General features: G+C 49.2%; 1 protein-coding gene and 2 pseudogenes across 1 annotated transcript; all 3 read left to right on the forward strand.

Annotated features, from left to right (window-relative positions):
- The first annotated feature begins 1,345 nt into the window (after positions 1–1,345).
- On the forward strand, positions 1,346–1,859 carry LOC142451490 (cbp/p300-interacting transactivator 1-like; annotated as a pseudogene).
- A 6,979-nt stretch (positions 1,860–8,838) lies between these two features.
- On the forward strand, positions 8,839–8,954 carry LOC142451977 (U2 spliceosomal RNA; annotated as a pseudogene).
- Positions 8,955–16,631: 7,677 nt separating this feature from the next.
- On the forward strand, positions 16,632–20,191 carry NFE2 (nuclear factor, erythroid 2). Its single transcript, XM_075552921.1, has 2 exons — positions 16,632–16,745; positions 19,184–20,191. The coding sequence occupies exons 1-2, from the start codon at positions 16,632–16,634 to the stop codon at positions 20,189–20,191; spliced, it is 1,122 nt and encodes a 373-aa protein (XP_075409036.1).
- Positions 20,192–20,304: the final 113 nt, after the last annotated feature.

Genomic DNA, 20,304 nt, shown 5'->3' on the forward strand with positions numbered 1-20,304 from the left:
GTCCTTCCCTCGTGAGTTTTCCTCAGTGGGTCATTCAGCCTAGCCCGAGGAGCTAGCTGAGCATGTTGGCAGGAACTGTCCCCCTGCCAGGGAACAGCCCTGCGTCTGGTCACTCTGACCTACTCTGCTGTCCCAAGAAACTGCAGACAAGTCCTCCCCACTTAGACCTCCTCCACAGCCCAGGGCTCTCCTATAGTGTAACTGATCCAACGTTCCAGGATCCACCCCACCCCCATAGCTCTGCCTTTATTGTTTCTCCAGTCAGGAGTGCTGCCCCCACCTACCTCCCATTTTTGCTTCTGAAAACTCAGATGCACCCATCTATGTAGACTAGCTGAAAGGTTCCTTCCTCCCCGAAGTCTCCCCTGAGACAGCTTATTGTCCATCTTCTTTTCCCCGGCCACCTCTGTCTATGTGTCGACACGTGTCTGTGCTATTAGACTGCGAATGGCCGAAGGCAAAGATTGCACTTTAATTACCGTAATATTCTCAAACTATATTACCGTTGTTGGTTGCTGTGAAGACAACTCCCAATTCATGACAACTTCTCTTTCAGGAGAATGGAATGTCGCCCAGTCCCCTGTCATCTTCACCATTCCTGGCACGTCCGCCTCCTTTGTGGTGGCTACTGTGTGTTTGAGTGGCCTTCAACCAGGGCTTCAAACCAGTCCTTGTCATGGCCCCTTGAAAGTGACACCAGAATGAGCCCAAATGTGTCAAACGTGGGCAGACTGGAGTCATAACTACAACGAGAAAAATTATAGATCAAAACCCTGCTAGAAACTGAATCTCCCTCTTAGGAAACGAAAGCAGTGTGCACATTATAGCAAGCGAATTTCTTGACCAACAGAGTTGGAAACAACAGTGCCCGGCTCAAATTTAATAATAAATATTAAAAAGCAAATGTTTTGAGAACGATGATGGCAACAAACGTACAAATGTGCTTGACAAATTGAATGGATGTATGGATTGTGATGAGAGTTGTACGAGCCCCCAATAAAGTGATTAAAAAAATAATAAATATAGGTTCCATAAATATACTATCTGAAAGTGCTTACTATGTCCCAGGCACTCAGCTACCAACAAACTATATCTATTAAAAAATTAAATTCTGGAGTGGAGTCCTTGCCTACTGGAGTTCGTGCCCAGGGCCTTGGAGGGAGGGAGAAAGAAGGTGTAATCCTGGACCTGCCGCTTTCAACTGCTGTTGACCTTGCACAACCGCCCCCTCGGGCAGCATCACCACCCGCCAGCCAATTCATACAACCTCTGCCAAAGCTCTGAAATGCCAACTATGTGGAGGCCTGCACCTGATGTCAATGGTGGCATCATACTGTGAAGGAGGATGAGCTCTTGGGCTCACCCTAACCTGGGAGTAAAAGACCATTCTACACTACCCTGGGGCAGCCTCAAGTGGACCCCAGGCCAGTGAGGTTCCCACTGGTTCCTCGGGCTCTCCACCTCCAATAAACTCTCTGATCAGCACCCCTCCCACTAACCCCCCAGCCTTCAACCAGCACCCTGCCTCACATCTGCTGGCCAGTATGCAGCTGCAGAAATTAATAACTAGTATCAAGGGATGGCCACCACTCCACCCTACTCCACAGGTCAACTGGAGGAAGCAGGGTCCCTGCCAAACTGGGGCATTGGGGCTCTGGGCGGAGTCACTCTCTCCTTCTGTGGTTGCCCAAAGCTCCGCTGTCATCAATTCAGACCCTGTGGATGAGGCAGTGCCCATGTCACTGGTGGTGGAGCTGGGACTGGACCAGGTCACTGAGCTTCCAGAGCTGTGGCTGGGGCCGAATGAATTTGACTTATCTGACTGCTGCTGCCCTGTATCCCTAGAGATGGAAGAATAAAGCCCCCAATCGTATTGTGCATTTTAAACATTCATAAAAGTTACTTGCAAAGTAAACAGCATTCTGACAAGAATGCAGGCAAAATAAACACTACTATTCTTCCACATTACAAGTAGTGAAAGTTAGGCATGGAGAGCTTAAACAAGTCTAGGCTTTCTCCCCCCACCCCCCCGCATGCCCCCGCTCCCTTCCCCGGCACTAATGCATCCTACTGCATGTCAGAGTGAACATCTGAGCATAGGTATTCCTGACGCTTAAACTCATGCTCTCGACAACTGTTAAGCCATTGTGCCTGAGTCAAGTCTTGTAACTATTGTTCATACCATCATGAGTAGAATGATGCCCTGCTGACATGGTGGGCAAAACATTGGGCTGCTCACTGAAGGGTTGGCATGTCTGCCCACTGGACACTCCATGAGGGGCGAAAGAGGAGGCCATCCACCTCCATAGAGAATTCCAGCCTCAGGAACTCCAAGTCCTGTTGAGTCCCTCAACAGTCGGAATGGGTTCAACAGAAGTAGGATGTATTACATGGTGCTATAATAAAACGTGAAATGATATGGCTTAGCTAATAAGAAAAGAAAGTATTTAATGCAGTCCTTAATTCTCTGGTACATATCTAATCATATAAGGAGCAAGAAAAATAAATTATATGTACGAGCCGAAGTGGCCAGTAAACATGTAACAGTCATAGCAGGTGCCCTGAGCTGGGCCTTGCAGAGTGGCTCAGAGGAAGGGAAGCAACATTAATGAACTCTTTGTACAATCACTGTAACATTGTTGCCGGCAGTGGATTATGTAATGTGCTTCTTCTAGCCAAAGTCTCTAACTCCCACCCAATGACTTTGTCCTGCATGGGTCTGGTAAGAAAATTGAGGGGGGAGGGGGAATCTTGATAGGATTCATCTGTGAGTAATTTTTAACACGATTCCCTGGAATGCCATCTTGCTGTGTAAGGGAGCTCTCTGAGGAGTAGGAGGAAGGATCTCATTATCAGCAAGGGCCAGGAGTGGATTGTATCCTCTGGACCTCGGATCCTGGGTGGTGAACCTCCTGAATCCAGAAGACAGCTGTGACAGGAAGCCAGCCCCCAGCCCAGGGAGCAAGTAAAGCGGAGAGCTTTTGAGCCAAAGGAGACTGGCTGGTGGGAGGGGGCCTCTGGGCATTTAACTGGGGAAACTGGGATTGCTGACCCCTGGGAGCTTCAGCTCAATGTCTTCTCCAGTGGGAGGCTGACAGCCAAGGGGTATGGCCTTTGGGCATCTATTAGCAGACCCGAAAGCACTTTGTCATATCTCCTGAAGGATGACTGTATCCTGAACATTTCTCACTTGCATTACATCTTGTCAACTTCTTTAATAACCCTTGGATCATGAATCCTGTGAGTTCTGTGTAGCCATGGCAGTGGGTATTAGAAACCTGGAGGTAAAACGGAGCATACTAGTGACCACAACACAATGTCTCATTGGATCCCTAATAACAACTGGTCTCTGGATTACCACGGGGATCTAAGGTTTAATTATGTGTCCAAGTCTACACTGCCAGGTCTACACTGAGCGGAGATTCAAACTCACAATCTTCTGTTCATTCTGTATTGCCTCAGGCTGATAAAAAAGACCCAGGCGGGCATTCCAGGGGCAGAAGAGCAGAACAGAGATGGAGGCTGGCGTGAGCAGGCTGCTTGTGAAAAGGGGCAAGACATCCAGCCTCCCATCCGCTAATGAGCCGAGGTAGGATTTCCTACACAGCTCCACCCACTGTGGAGGATTGCAACAGTGTGGGGTGGGGTGGTGGCCGTAGGGTTCCTGGAAGGTGCCTGCAGCCTTTGAGGCTGGCACCGTGCCCATTCTATGGTTAGAGGTGACCCTACCCAACCGTGCTTGGGGGTGGGAGAGCCATGGCCGGACAATTGGTTCCTGGAAGTCTAGACCCCCCACTGGGCCCCGTGGTGTCCTAGCCCTGTTCCCCTCTTTGAATCAACTGTTCACTTCAGTTCTTCACTTCGGTTCCAAGCATCTCTCTTGAAACCAAACTCGCATCAAGTGAACTCTGACTCACGATAACTCTTTAGGGCAGTACAGATCTGTTTCCGTGGGTTTCTGAGACTGTAAATCTTTTTAAAAATTTTTCTTTTAATCATTGTTTTGGGGGCTCGGACAATGCTTATCACAATTCATACATATATTCATTGTGTCAAGCACATTTGTACATTCATTGCCCTCATCATTCTCAAACATTTGCTTTCTACTTGAGCCCTTGGTATCAGCTCCTCATTTTCCCCCCTCCTTCCCCGCTCCTTCCTCCCTCCTGAGCCCTTGATAATTTATAAATTGTCATTATTTTGTCATGTGTCACACTGTCCAACGTCTCCTTTCACCCACTTTCCTGTTGTCGGTCCCCCAGGGAGGAGGTTATGTGTAGATCCTTGTAATCTGCTCCCCAACTGTCAATCTTTAAAAGAGTAGTAAGCCTTACTACGTGGTTTCGAACTGCTGAACTTGTGGTTAATAGCCCAATGTGTAACCAACTGTGCCATTAGGACTCCCAGAGTCCCCATGACTTGTTCTCAGTTCCTCAGTCTTTCAGGTGCTCTGGCCTCTGGGTTTCTAAGCTTTCACAACCCCATCTTAACAGATCCACTTTCAGATTGATTATCCCATCTTATGCAGCAATTCTATGAAGCAGACATAAAAATCATCTTTTTGTTGTTGTTAGGTGAGGAAACAGAGCTCAAAAAGATTGAGTTTCCCAAGGTGACCTAGACAGTAAGAGTTAGACCAAGATGGAAGCCCAGATTTTAAGATTCAAGATTTGGTCTTCATTCTACTGTATCCTGCAATTTCTTCTAGATTCAGTCCTGGGGATTACTTCATCTGGACTATTCTGGACTCCTCTATCAGTCTTCATTCATCCTTTGTGGCCCGAGTCCTTCTTCAGGACATGGCTAGCAAGCCACGGCTCTTGGATGCAAAGGACTGAAAGCCTCAGTTCTACCCAACTCCCTGGACTCCTGCAAGTCCTAAAGTGAATGGCCTCAAAGTTCCTGTAGCTCCTTCTTCCTTCAACTCTTGAGTTAGTCCTCTAAGCATTTGCGTATGAGGGAAAGAACTACTTTCATCCATAACTAAAACAAAAGTCAGTGTGGCGGGGCGCAGAACTGAACCTACAAGTCGGGGAGAGGGGCCGGCATGCCACACGCACACGGAGGCAGGTTGGAGGGAGGAAGAGAAAGAGAGCGGACCGGACCCCACTCTGGCACCCAGGCTCTGAGATTGATGTCCCTGCGGGGGGCTGTGCAAAGGATAGCAGCACATGTGACACTGTCTCTTACTGGACATTGCTGGGGTCACATGGTGGGGAGGCAGCACAGTCTGAACCCCCCCATCCCATCCCCCAAAAAAACCAGAGCGAATCAAAGGGAGGATACCTGGATAAACAATGGAATGGATGGGCAGGGGAAGGAAGTGGATATTAGCAACCCCAAGGACAAGGAAACAACAAGTGATCCAAAATCAGTGGTGAGGAGGGTGTAGGAGGCATAGTAGGGCTTGATCAAGGGTAATGTAACTGAGAGGAATTACTGAAAACCAAATAAAGGCTGAGTTTGATAGTAGGACAAGAGGAAAGTAACAGGAAATAGAGGAAAGAACTAGGAGGCAAAGGTCATTTATAGAGCTCTAAATACAGGCATGTACATATGTGAATATATTTATATGTGATGATGGGGAAATATATCTATGTGCATATGTTTATAGGCTTAGTATTAAGGTAGCAGATGGACATTGGGCCTCCACTCAAGTACTCCCTCAATGCAAGAACACTTTGTTCTATTAAACTGGCATTCCTTGATGCTCCCCTTCCTGACACAATCACTGAAGACAAATGGGTGCATAAGCAAATGTGGTGAAAAAAGCTGATGGTGCCCAGCTATCAAAATATATAGCATCTGGGGTCTTAAAGGCTTGAAGGTAAACAAGCAGCCATCTTGCTCAGGAGCAACAGAGCCCACATGGAAGAAGCACAACAGCCTGTGTGATCACGAGGTATCAAAGGGATCAGGTATCAGGCAACAAGAAACAAAAAAATTATATCATTGTGAATGAAGGAGAATGCGGAGTAGAGACCCAAAGCCCATCTGTAGGCAACTGGACATCCCCTTACAGAAGGGTTGCGGGGAGAAGATGCCAGTCAGGGTGTAATATAGCAATGATAAAACATACAACTTTCCTCTTGTTCTTAATGCCCCCCCCACTATCATGATCCCAATTCTACCTTACAAATCAGGCTAGACCAGAGGATGTACACTGGTGCAGATAGGAACTGGAAACACAGGGAATCCAGGACAGATGAACCCCTCAGGACCAGTGGTGAGAGAATGGTGATACCTGGAGTGTGGAACGAAGGTGGGGTAGAAAGGGGTTGCTGATTACAGGGATCTACATATAACCCCCTCCCTGGGGGATGGACAACAGAAAAGTGGATGAAAGGAGACGTTGGACAGTGTAAGCTATGACAAAATAATAGTAATTTATAAATTATCAAGGTTCATGAGGGAGGGGGGGAGCGGGGAGGGAGGGGAAAATGAGGAGCTGATGTTTTGAGATGATGAGGGCAACAGATGTACAAATGTGCTTGACACAATGGATGGATGGATGGATTGTGATCAATGTTGAATGAGCCCCCGATAAAAGGATTAAAAAAAAAAAACTAAACCAATTCCATCTTTACTCAAACTACAAGATAGGAAAAGCCAGTGGGTGGCTCAGGAGGTCTGTCCTCAGTTTACCTCCCCTCTTACTTTGGGAAGAGCCACCTTGCTATTCCTGGGCGCAGATCCCCTCTACAACCTCCCTCAGCCATCAGGGCAACCGCCTGGCTCTGCTGCCTAGGATAACCAGCCCTCCCCTTGCCCCCTGTGGCTACCTCCCTTTTCCGTCTGTTGAGAGAGGAAGCCAGGGGGTGGCGGCGGGTGCAACCCTGCAGGGTACTGATAAAGGGCCAACCCTGCCCCCGCCCCCTGGGGCCACTGTGGTCAGACCAGCAGACAAGCAGGCAAAGCACCCAGCTCCCTCTGGGACCCAAGGCCCTCCCCTGGTTCCACCTCTGCGCTCTCCACCCTTCTCGGGGAAGCTGGTTGCATAACCCTGCGGGGTGTTTGGCAACATGGCCTGTGGCTTGACCTGATGCTGGTGGTGGTGTGCACACGCGTTGTGGGAGTGAGGGTGGGGACGACGGCTTTGAGCAGGGGTAACAGTTCAGCCTTTCAGGAGGTGGTGAGCAGCAGACATGGAGAGTGGTATAATTCCAAATGCTTGCAGCTGAGTTTTGCCTCCCCCCCCCCCATATTCTACTAGTGCTACTGGTGTTGAAATAGAAGGATATTGGGATTGGGAAAAGTGAGGCCTCCTTTCCTCATCAAGCCACAGACACGCTGCTCCCCTTTCAGGCTGGCATTTAGGCTTCTGATCCCCTGCAAAAAAAGGACCCTTGCCGTGTAGATGGGTGTTGCCTTTGAACCTCAGGGACCTCAGAGGGATCAGAAGGGACTACCCCCTCCTCTGGGGGTTGTAAAGTCAGGACACCTCCTGGGAACCGCAGTAACGGCCTCTTCCTACAGGAGGGAGGGGCCAAGGGAAGGCGACCTCCTCCTAGGCAGTGGGCTAAGTGAAGGCTGTCTGTTTACTTCATTTGCCTTACATAACTCTGCAAGGTCCCCCAAATAAGTAGCAAATGGTTTCAAACATTTCAGTGGATCTCCATCGCCTACAGGGAGAGATCCAGCCATCTTTCCAGCCTGGCTTTCTACAGTCGGTTGTTGGCTGCCCGGGAGTCCATTGCAGCTCCTGACCCTATAGCACAGAGTGAAGCTGCCCCATACAGGGGGTTCCTAGGTGTCAATCTGCACAGGAGCAGCTCTTCAGGGCTGTTCTCCCAAAGAGCTGCTGGCTGGGTTCGAACTTGCGACTGTTTGGTTGGCAGCTTGAGGGCTGTAAACATTTGCACCACTACACTCCAGCTCCAGACTTTCTCTTCAAGCACATCCCATCTCTTTAACGCCTTTGTGCTTCCTCACCTTAGCTGGGAGTACTCTTTCCCTATCCCTTCTCCGCCTAGTGAATTCCTACTACTTCTCTGCTGCCCAGACCCATCCTCACCTCCTCTGTGAAGCCTTCCTTGACCTTCACTAGGCAGAATTTATTCCTTTCTCTGCTCCACAACTCTTAACATAGACCTTAGTTAATGTAGCCCCGTGCTTAGACTCTGGTTGAAGACTTAGACCATGGCTCATTCTAGCTTTGTTTCCCTGGAATATGAAACAGAGCATTCACCCAATACATATCGATACATATTGGTTAAATGGACACCATCCATAATTGTATCTGCAGTACTGCACCCTGGTAGTACTCATTTAATGTTTATTGCTGCACCGTAACCTGATGTAATCATTTAATCAGTCACAGGTATGACTGTTATCACCCTTCATCCATTTTGAGAGAGAGCGATACCTGAATCCCCAAGAATGTGAGTCAGATTCAAGTCCTGGTCATTTAGTTGAACTTCTGAACCTACATGTAACACGCAATGAAGTCATCATGTCCTAGGATTGATCAAGAGTGTCCTTGTGCCAAGCCCGTGGCCTAAAGTGTTGGATTCCACTCCATCCCACATAAGGTTGAGGGCCTCTTGAGTCTTGGCCTTAGTCCTCAAAGAGACCGCTTTGCTCTTTAATATTTTAAAAAGGTCTTTTGCAGAAGGCTTCCTCAATACATCAAATGACTTCTTGACGGCGGCTTCAGCGGACACTGTCGATCCACATAAAACGAAATCTCAATTTCAATCTTTCCTGTTTATCATGATGTTGCAGGATTTCTGTTTTCTTTCTTTTGAAGTATGATTGATTCATCTGCACTGAAGGCTAGAGTTTTTGACCGTCTTCAGTAAGTGCTTCAAATCCTCTTTACTTTCAGCAAGCACATGCATCGCTTCTCGGCCTTTTGGCTAAGATCAAGTGTAGTATCTGTTCTTATCAGTTTAATATCAGCAAGCACGATTGCGTCATCTGCAGGTCAATGAGTTTTTTTCTCTACACCTAATGCCCTATGCTTCTTTATAGAGTCCGCCTTCTTGGATTGTTTGCTCAGCATACAAACTGGATCAATGTGCTGAAAGGATACAACCCTTTCAGACCTTACACAAAATTTTAAAAATGAATATCATTTGATATTCACTACACTTCAGGGGAGATATATGTATATATACTGGTACTTAATAATACTTTTATTATAAATTAGGTATCGACAGGGGAGGGTTACACATTTCGAGTCATCATCTTCGAATTCAACAGTTTAAACTTGTGGTAGCAATTGTACAATTTCACTTCATGTGATTAAAGTATGGAATGATATTATATATGTATGAAATCCCAATTAATTATTAAGCAAAACAGTCCAAACTATGAATCAACCTCCTCTACCCACCCCATGCCCCACCCAATAGTTTACCCTTCACCTGCTCCTTGATTTCTCTTCTCTGTCTTTTGGATTACTAACTTCCATTTCGCCTGTCATCAGTCTAGCTCATTACTTTATCGCCCCTCTCTTGACCTCCTTTTCCTATCTGACTAAAATTTCAACATGATTTCAGGATCTGGCTCCAGAAAATCTAGAATCGATGAGGATTTTAAATACTGTTCTGTGTTTGCCCACTCTGGCTCAGTTGCTATCATTGAGATGGCTGCTTGCAAGCATCTGAAAACTTACAGGAACAGAAGCACAAGACACGTTACAAGGCCTATTGCCTGGAATGTCCCATGAAACCATGATCCTAAAAACTCCACCCTCAGGAACCAAATCACGCCAACTGTTTGGACAACTTCAGTAGCTACTTTTTTGACAACTTCAGTAGCTACTTTTTGGGGTCACTGTTGTAGAGATAGCTGCTAGACAATGTTTGCTAATTCAAGATTTTACAGGTGTACTTACTGACAATTACAGGAAGCAGCTGCGAACCCTACCCTTACTATTGTTTCATCACCATTTAACCGTCTTTTACCCTTCTTTTCTATACCTGGAAACCACGAACAAACTTTGGTCTTCATAGAATTGCCTTTTTATATAAGTGAACTGAAAAACCACTGCCATCAAGTTGATTCTGACTTACAGAGACCCTATGAAGGGGTTCCAAGCCTGTACCCCTTTAGGGGAACAGGTAGCCTCATCTTTCTCCCCAAAGAGAGGCTGGTGGATTTGAACCTTTGACCTTGAGATAATCAGTCAAATGCTCACTGGATGGCACCACCACAGCAATGTCGTGGTAGAGCCTTGGGTCTGCTTTGCATCTTTTAAAATTTATTTTAGTTTATTATTAATTGGGAGTTGATATATATATCATTCCATAGCTCGATTGCATCAAGCAGTATCATAGAATTGCCACCACAATCAGTTTCCAAACTGCATCTTTCTGATAGCTAATGATGATATTCCTGTTTAGTGGTCATTTGAATGTCCTCTTTGGTAAAATCTATTCAAGTTCTTTGTTCATTTTATGGCTGGGTTATTCATCTTTTTGTTGTCAAGTTGTTGACGTTTTAGATATATTTTGGTTATTAGTTTCTGGACAGATATATGGTTTCTGAAGCTCTTTTCCCAGTAGTTAGCTTGTCTTCTCAGTGTTTCAGTAAAGTCTTTTTGATAAACAAGTGTTTAATGTTTCTGAGGGCGCACAATCATGTCGGGGCTTGTTGGCTAAGTGCCAGCCTTGCTTGGAGTGGCATCTGTCTGCCTCTCCTGTCTTTCAGTGTTTCTGGTTTAACTTAAGCACCAGATGAGGTGGAGAGCAGAGATAAAGTATAACTTGTTGCTGCAGGTACTGAGGCTAGACATAAGAAAGGACTTTCCCTAGCATTGAAAGTCGCTAAAAGCTAGGAGGAACAAGCCTCACTTTGACGCCTGGTCTCCGAGAGAACTCTGGCCCAGGGGCTTGCTTGGGTTCTATGATTCGAAGGCAAAGGGATGATTGAGTGACACAGCTGCCGTTTGTACCTGGGCTTCACCTGATGTCCTAGCACTTGTCCTAGGCTACCCAGGAGGTGTGTGACTACCATGTGAGGGGGTGCCTTTGCCTGGAAAAGAGGGGACCAGAGGGCACCTGGGGCCCCTTTAAGGGAAGTGAACATTCTCCCTCCTGGTTGCCTCTCCACCCAACTCCCCTCACTCACTGACAAAGAACCTGGCCAAGAAAGAGGCCTTTGTCCTAGGACATCAGAGGCTGGGGGGGGGGGGGGGAGGGAGAGGAGGGGAGAAGGCTACAGGTGAAAAGAAACATCAAAGTTGCAGCTGCCCCTCCCTCCCCCCATCACTCCCTTACCCTTTCCCCAGAGCCTACAGACGCTCCTTAAACGTAGCCTACTCCCGACCTCATCTTCCTGAACAGCTGGGAAGCTAGACCCCCGTTTTCTTTTTATTGCCAGCTGCGCATCGCTTTGCTATGACTCAGTTTCTCTGTCCCCAAGAGAGCCAAGGGGGCAGTGGGAAGGAGGCTACAACCATATCAAGTTTAGAGGTTACTTTTGAATGGACCATCCGGCTGGGACTCTGCACATGCCGTGAAGACACAAGGACCTGGTCAGAGTCAAGGGCTCACAGGGAAGGTTCCTAGAGGCGGGAGCCATGTGTGCCCCCCGCTGCCCAGGAGCAAGGTGGGGGCGGGAGTGTGGGCAGAAAACCACACTGGGCTCAAGTTTCCTCTCTTGGCCAGAAGGGGCAGGAGGAGAGGAGGGCCACGGGAAAGGGGAGGGTCGGAGGAAGCTCCGAGGACTCAGGCCCAGGGCTTCAGAGCAGAGGCTGGTGCGCCTGCCCCTGCTCCCCCCGGCCCAGTCTCAGGCTCTGCCCCGAACGCACCGCACTCGGCACTTAGAAATGGCCTGGGGGCGGGGCATGGCCCTGCCTGGTTCTTAGAGGTAGTGAGGAGTCCTCATCCAGGAGGTGTCAGCCCAGGCCCAGCCTCCTCGGAGACAACACCCGGAGCCTCATCTCCCTTGGACTGTGCTACAGGTGCTAAGGGTTGGGTCCGGGGCGGGGGTGGGGGGGGTGGGTGGTTGCAGTGAGATCTGGGGAGGGGGGTGGAAAGGCGGCGAGAGAGGACAGTGCATTTCCAGATCTCCGGCCTTCCCAGGCTGCCCCTGGTTTCAAAAGTTGACATCTTTGGGAACTCCTCTGGGAGTAGACCTTGATGATGGTTTCTTGAATGGGAAGATCCCGGGGTGAGGGTGGGGGTGGGGGGTGGGAGGGTGTAGGCGGGGACCAAACAGGAGCTCCCAGAGGAAGCTTTGAGGGGCTGAAGAATGGCCCAGACGGACCCTTGAACAGGTTGCCTGCTGTGGAGTCCCTGCTAGATAACCCCCGGCATATGGCACTCTTCACCCCTCCATTCCATGCCATGACCCTGGCCTGTTTGGCCAACTGGGGAGGGTCTGGGGATGCTGAGGAACCGGGGACACTGGATGCTTGGATGGCTCACCGTGTTCTCTGGAGCATGGTGAGAGGTGAGCTGGTGGGGCTGCTGAGTTCTGACCTTGGCCGATGGTCTCTTCTCTGGACCCAGGGTCAGGGCTGGATCAGCTAGACTCCGCAGGGAGAGGATGTCAGCCCCCAGGGTGGTTCCTTCGGGACTTTTGGCAGCTTGAGGTGTCAGGGGCCGGGAAGCATTGGAAGGGAAGGCTGGGGTGATCTAGCCATTAAAGCCCCCAAAGGCCTGGAGTTCTCTTTACACTGATCTGAGTAAGACATGCCCCCTGGGAGTTGGAATCTTGTTCTGATCAAATCTCTCTTCTCCGGAAGGTAGGTAGGCAGGCAGGCCTTCCCTTCTGCTTTTCTAGAGCATTTCTCTGTACCTCTACCTCTCTCTTGGGTTCGCCTTTATCTCCCTAAATAGGTTGCTCACCGCCATCCCATACCTCAGGTTTCTTGACCCCTTTCACTCCCTTGATTGACACCAGGAGAGGTTGTCTGAGGAGCTTCAGAGCACAGACCCAGAGGCAACTTGCTTTCTCCCATGCGCCCCCACCCCCAAGCAAGTTAATACCCTTGGGCAGAGCTTCATCTCTGTAGCTCATTTCTGGACATGATCCTCACACTGTCTGTGCAAGCAGGATGCTCCGATGAGACCTTCGGTGAGCACTCAGGCATTGAGATAAAATATTTCTGCGTAGGACTATTAGGAGGTGAGGGAAGAGGATGGAGGGTAGTTCCTGGAGATTGCCCCAGTCCTAACTCATCCAAGTTGTTCAAGACTAGAGAAGGACATGTCAATTCAGGGGTAGTAAGATGTTGTGTGAACTCAAAATGCAGATCCACCTGGAAAGCTGGGACTGTTTGTTGTAAAAGAAAAGAGAGGGGAAGATTTCTGTCTGATTAGCTACTCCCAGGCTCTTTTCCCTTATCTCCCTACTTCCAGCTCTTCTCTGATGTTGTTGGATTCCACCCTTACTTTACTGGTGGGGCTGTGAGCCCCCTAGCCTCTAAAAGGTAGGCTCCTAAGACCCAGAAGGAGCCTATGCCTGGTGTACAGACCACCACCCATCCTGTGCATCTACGGAAATATAAACTGCTTCCCCTTTAGCCTGGGGCAAACTGGCTACTGCAACAGAAAGCCAGTTGGAGCTGTTCAGAGGTTCTCCTCAGGTTCTCCTCAATGCCCTCTCCTCTACCTTTTGCCTCACCCTACTGGGCTACATACTGAGCGGCTAACCACAAAGCCCACGGTTCAAATCCACCAGCAGCAACTCAGGAGAAAGATGAGGTTGCCTACTCTTAAAGATTAAAAGTCTCAGAAACCCAAAGGGTTGGTTCTACCCAGCCCTATAGGGTCCCTGTGAGTCAGCTATAACTTGACAGCAGTGAGTTTTTTGAGCCTCCCCTGATCAGTTCTCAGGTCTCTCTTATGGGGAGAGGGGGATTTGATGAGAAGAGGGTGATATTTAGACCAGAACAGCACAAAGGCCAGCCTTGCCTGAATCAAAGGTTGAAAGCTAGGAGAATCCTGGTGATTTGTTTGTGGGTCTGCTTTTTGGGGTGGTGGTCTTTTCGGTGAATTCATACATTTGGACCTCTTGTAGTGTTTCCCAAGGTATTGCAATGCTAATTCCTGCTCCAAGCCCCTGTGGATTTGATTCAGTAGGTCTCAGGCAGATGCCAGGAATCTGAGTTTTTGGAAGTACGACAGACAGGAAGAATGTGGCATCCATCCCTTCAAGTTCATGACTCCCTGGACTACATCCTACACCAAGAGGTTCTCTAGTCCTGTCTCCAGGGATTGGAAGAGACAGACAGATCGTAGAGGCTCCAAGAATATGAGACAGTGTGCCCAACCGCATGCATCTGGCTGGAGGGCCAGAGAACCTGGTGCCCTGCCTCCTAGGGCAGGATCTTGGTATTGCACCTTGGAGTGGGCTCCAGGGAGATAGGAGGGACAAAGGAGGAAGGTGCAGGACTATGAGGCAAGAGTCATTGTCCCTCCCCCCTAACTCTGTTCTCCATTCACTTTGCCTTTGGGCAATTTCCTCCAGAACCTGGGTGGGGAGGGTGGGGTTCCGGTGTTGAAATGGCATCCTGGACAGACATAAACACCCCACCCATTCTGCTCACTGGCCAAGGGCCTATGCCTACACCAGCTCCCAGTCGGGATGGTCATAGATCAAGGGGGTGTGGCTAAGGGAGATCCTCTTTCAAAAGAATCACTTGTAGTTCTCAATCATTTTATGGTAAATCAAGGATTACATTCCATATTGAATAGCTATGATGGGCCATCCTTGTAGTGGTCTCAAGTCATACAATGTGAAGTCATCCGGTACTATCCTCCTTAAGCGTTGGACCGCCAACTGCACAGTCAGTGGTTCAAATCCATCAGCAGGAGAAAGGTGAGCCTATGCGCTTCTGCAAAGATTTACAATCTCAGAAAGCCTACAAAGGTGGTTAAGAGTTGGGACGGATGCAGTGCCAGTGGTTAGTCACACCAACATCTGTGATCTGTAAATCCCCCTCCTCCTCCTCCCCTGCCAGCCAGCTTGTCTTTGCTCATATCGGGGATAGGTGCAACTGGTTCGGGGGGACACTCACCTTAAGATTTCAGGAGGCCCCCTCCAAGCTTTCTGGGAATTGCTTGCTCAAGGTAGGAAGAAGAGAATTAGGGAGAGCAAAGTGCCAAGCGTGGGGAGGTAGAATAAGGAGAGGTGCTGACAAAGAGGAGAAAGTAGAGGCAAGGGTGAGAAGTTGCTGAGAACTCTAAATTGTCCAAGTAGCAAAAGACCTTGGAGTTCAACTTGTCCAAACTCCCTCATCTTACAAACAATGAGCCCCGGGTCCTGGGAGTGGAGATGACTTGCCCAACATCACATTGCTGCTTTGTGGCAGAGCTGCAGCTAGAGAGCTGAGATTACCAGAAAAGAGCCTGGTGGTGGTGGTGGTGGGGAGAGGGGGATAGAAAAGAGCCTGGGTGTGGGGGAGTGGGGATATATTCAGTGCTCTAAAGAGCTATTTCCTCGAGGGAAAAGAACTGATTGGTGGAGACATGGAGTTCAAAGACCCAGGAGCCGGTGGGATATGATCTGACAGTCATTCTAGAAGGCTGTATAAGAAGATAGAGCCAGCCAGTACTGGTTCTTGACCTGACCCCGTCATGTACCAGTGTGGGTCTCAGTTCCTAAATGGAAACACAGGGGCTTTGTGGCAATCCACCTCGTATGTGAACACCTGAGAAACACCATTGAAGTTCTGGACAAGCACTCAGTACGTCTCTGCTACAGTTACTGACCACTGAAGGTGTAGTGGTTATGGGTTCAGCTGCTAAGCTCAAGGTCAACAACTGGAAACTACCAGCCACTCTGGGGCCAGAAGATGAGGTTTTCTTTTTCTCCTAATGAGCTAGTCTCTGAAACCCACAGGGGTAGTTGCCCCCATACAATAGGGTCACTAGGAGTTGGAATCTGCTTGATGGCTGTTACCTCAGAAAAGGAAAAAGACACCTGGTTATGTGGGTTGAGGAGTGGCCACGCAGACCCTGTGGAGACGTAGGCAGAGGTCCAATGTCACCAGAACCCATTTCTCCTCTGCTGCAGGCAGCTGATAACCCCCTTATCTGGCCCAGGCAGGGGAGCCCAGGACCAGGCGAGGAGGAGAAGGCAGGCTGCTATCAGCCACCAGGCCTGGACCCTATCTTTGGGAGGGGGAGGGGCTGGCTACTTGGTTCTTCCTACAACACCCTCCTTGGGGATCTCCAGGCACTCACTTTCCTCTTGGGAAGAAGAGGGTGAACATGAGCAAAACGGGGGTTTCCTTGGTGTTGCTCCAGAGAAAAGAATAAAAACAAAACACCGTAACTTCTGCTTCTGCCCAGTTCCGGGGAATAAGAAGTAGGGGAAAATACAGCATTTTGTTTTAGGGGAAAAAAAACCACACACAACAAAAAAAACGAACCCCAAACACAAACCCAGCTAAGACCTACTGTGTTCCCAAAGGAACTGCCTGCAGCCTGGGCAGATAAGATAGCCGAGGGAGCCGGTGGTTGGTTGGGTCGGTGCAGAAGGCAGGCATGACTGAGGGGGGAGGCCTCTGCTCCCCTCAGGTGCAGCTGGAAGGGACTGCGCCATGGGGGCAGGGCAAAGGGGCTGCCCTTTAGCAGCTGAGACCTTAACCTTCTTTTCTCCTTTGCCACAGGTTGCTGGGGGCCGTCTGGACTTTGGGGGAACCTGAGCTAGGCCTTGGCTGGCCCAGTAGGATGCCCCCGTGTCCTCCCCAGCAGGGCAGGAACAGGGTGACACCGTTGCGGACTCCAGAGCTGGGTGAGATGGAACTGACGTGGCAAGAGATCATGTCCATCACAGAGCTGCAGGTGAGCGGGGGAGGGGAGCAGTGCATGAAAGGAGAAGGCCAGAGAGCAAGGCTCTGAGACTGGAAGGGACAGGGCTCAGGGTCTCAAGCCGCAAATGTACCAGGCACTGGAGGCGGGAGGGCTGTGTTTGTGGGAGATCTAATGCGAGAGTGGGAGAGGGGAAGAGGGAAGGATCTGATTGGGTGCAGGCTCTCTCAGCTGCAGCTCTGAGCGACTCCATCTCTCTACCCCATCTTCCCTCGTCCCATGCGCCCCTTCTCTTTCGGCCTTCCCTTACCATCTTCTTCCCTCTTTTCTTTTCCGTGCCCTTCGCAGCTGGGCCCCTTTCCCTCAGGTAAGAGAGCAGTGGTTCAGGGGCCTCAGGAAGGGGAGTCCGGCTATGCCAGCCTCTCCTCCTGCTGGCTGGACAAAGGGGTATCTGTTAGCTGAACAATGGTGCCTTTGTCCCAAGCTGGGCCGGGCAGGGTGGCTCTCCTGACATAATTTGGGGGCCCTGTTTCCAGAATGATCTCTCCTCTTTGCTGCACCTGGGAAGGGACAGAGGCTGAAGAGAGGGCAGAGCTTAGGCTGGCTCACAGGTGCTTCCTAACTCTCAGCTCTGGCCCTACCCCGCCCCTTCTCCCACCCCTGTGGGCTGTCCTCCCACACACCAGCACCCTCTGCTGGGCACCCGGGGTTTAAACTTGACCCTTTGACCTGGGATAACCCCAGTAGGAAAGGGTTCTGCCAGGTAAAGGTGGAGAGCAGAGAGGTTCCTAATTGTTTCAATGGTAGGGAGTCCTTTCTGAACTCTGGCCCCAGGTATTTCCATTCTTGCTTAGGATGCTTTTTTTCTGGGAACAGATGTAAAGACTTTTTTTTAAAAAAAAACATTTTATTGGGAACTCTTACAGATACAACAATCCATAGTTCAATCAGATCAAGCACAATTGTACAAATTCAGCTATCACCATTTTCAAAACATTTTCTTTCTTCTTAAACTCTTTGATATCAGCTTTAGCCCATCCCTTCTCTCCCTCTCCACTCCAGTAACCCTTATTATATATTATTATTTTAAGTGACTATTTTTTAAATACTCTATTGGGGGCTCTTACATCTCATCACAATCCATACATTCATCCAATGTTTCAAGCACATTTTCACATAGGCCGCCATCATCATTTTCAAAGCAAGTGACTATTTCCTTTTTTTGTTTATATATTTAAAAAAATTTAAATCTCTTAAAAATCATTTTACTAGGGGCTCATACAACTGTTATCACAATCCACACATACATTAAAAATGTAAAGCACATTTGTACATTCATTGCCCTCATTATTCTCAAAACATTATTTTCAAAACACTTGCTTTCCACTTAAGCCCCTGGCATCAGCTCATTTTCCCCCCTCCCTCTTCGTTCCCCTCCCTCATGAACCCTTGATAATTTATAAATTATTATTTTGTCGTATCTTATACTGTCCGACATCTTCCTTCACCCACTTTTATGTTGTTTGTCCCCCAGGGAGATTATATTTAGATCCTTGTAATCAGTTCCCCCTTTCCACCCCACCCTCCATCGCACTCTCACCACTGGTCCTGATGGGATCATCTGTCCTGGATTCCTTGTTTCCAGTTCCTATATGTACCAGTGTACATCCTCTGGTCTAGCCAGATTTGTAAGGTAGAATTGGGATCATGATAGTGGAGGGGGAGGAAGTATTTAAGAACTAGAGCAAAGTTGTATGTTTCATCGTTGCTACATTATACCCTGATTGGCTTTTCTCCTCCCTGTAACCCTTCCATAAGGGGATGTCCAATTGCCTACAGATGGGTTTTGGGTCACTACTCCGCACTTCCCCTTGTTCACAATGTTATGATTTTTTGTTCTTTGATGCCTGATAATTGATCCCTTCGGTACCTCGTGATCACACGGGCTGGTGTGCTTCTTCCATGAGAGCTTGGTTGCTTTTGAGCTAGATGGCGGCTTCAAGTCTTTAAGACCCCAGATGCTATATCTTTTGATAGCCGGGCACCATCAGCTTTCTTCATCACATTTGCTTATGCACCCGCTTTGTCTTCAGCAATTATGTCGTGAAGGAGAGCATCATGGAATGTCAGTTTGATAGAACAAAGTGTTCCTGTATTGAGGGAGTACTTGAGAGGAGGCCCATGTCCATTTGCTACCTTAATACTAAACCTATAAATGTATGCACATAGATCTATTTTCCCATCCTCATCTATATTTGATGTGTACAAGCCTTTTAGACCTCTATAAATGCCCTTTGCCTTCTAGCTGTTTCCACTATTTCCTTTTACTTTCTTCTTGTCTATCATGATCAGCCTGACCACCGATTTGGATCAGCAAGTGACTATTTCTTATAAAGATGCTTAACACCTTGTCCTACTCTGCTTCTTTTATTCTCCAGACATCTCCAACCCATTTTGTTTTTTCTTCGCAGGGCCTAAATGCTCCAAGTGAGCCACCATTTGAGCCTCCAGCCCCAGCCCCATATGCTGGGCCCCTCCCACCTTCAACTTATTGCCCTTGCTCAATTCACCCTGATGCTGGTTTCCCTCTCCCTCCACCACCCTTTGAGTTCCCAGCACCCACATCCCATGCCCCAGAGCCCCCATACTGCTATGGTAACTTGGCCATCCCAGTCTCTAAGCCACTGACCCTGTCAAGCTTGCTTAGTGAGCCCCTCTCAGACCCACTGGCTCTCCTAGACATTGGGTTGCCTGTGGGGACGCCCAAGCCCCAAGAAGACCCAGAATCAGACTCAGGATTATCTCTTAACTATAGTGATGCAGAATCTCTTGAGCTGGAGGGGCCAGAGGCTGGACGGCGGCACAGCGAGTATGTAGAGATGTACCCAGTGGAGTACCCTTACCCACTAATGCCCAACTCCTTGGCCCATCCCAACTACTCCTTGCCACCTACTGAGACGCCCTTGGCCTTAGAGTCCTCCTCAGGCCCTGTGCGAGCCAAGCCCAGTGGCCGGGGCGAGTCAGGGAGTCGGGATGAACGGCGGGCCCTGGCCATGAAGATCCCCTTTCCCACGGATAAGATTGTCAACCTGCCAGTAGATGACTTTAATGAGCTGCTGGCAAGGTACCCACTGACGGACAGCCAGCTGGCACTTGTTAGGGACATCCGACGTCGGGGCAAGAACAAGGTCGCTGCTCAGAACTGCCGCAAGAGAAAGCTGGAGACCATCGTGCAGCTGGAGCGGGAACTGGATCGGCTGGGCAGCGAGCGGGAGAGGCTTCTCCGGGCCCGGGGGGAGGCTGACCGGACCCTGGAGGCCATGCGCCAACAGCTGACAGAGCTGTACAGGGACATCTTCCAGCACCTGCGGGATGGAGCCGGCAACAGCTACTCCCCTGAGGAGTATGCACTGCAACAGGCTGCTGATGGGACCGTCTTCCTGGTGTCCAGAGGTGCCAAGTCGGAAGCCACAGACTGACTTGACTCCGTGGGTGGGATTGGTAACAGGATTTCTTTCATTCTAGTAAAGGTACTCCCCAATCCTGAGCCCAGAAGAAACTGAGTTCTCTAGACCAGTGTGGACAACGGATA

Source organism: Tenrec ecaudatus, chromosome 6, assembly GCF_050624435.1.
Source record: "Tenrec ecaudatus isolate mTenEca1 chromosome 6, mTenEca1.hap1, whole genome shotgun sequence".
NCBI classification, from domain to species: Eukaryota; Metazoa; Chordata; class Mammalia; order Afrosoricida; family Tenrecidae; genus Tenrec; species Tenrec ecaudatus.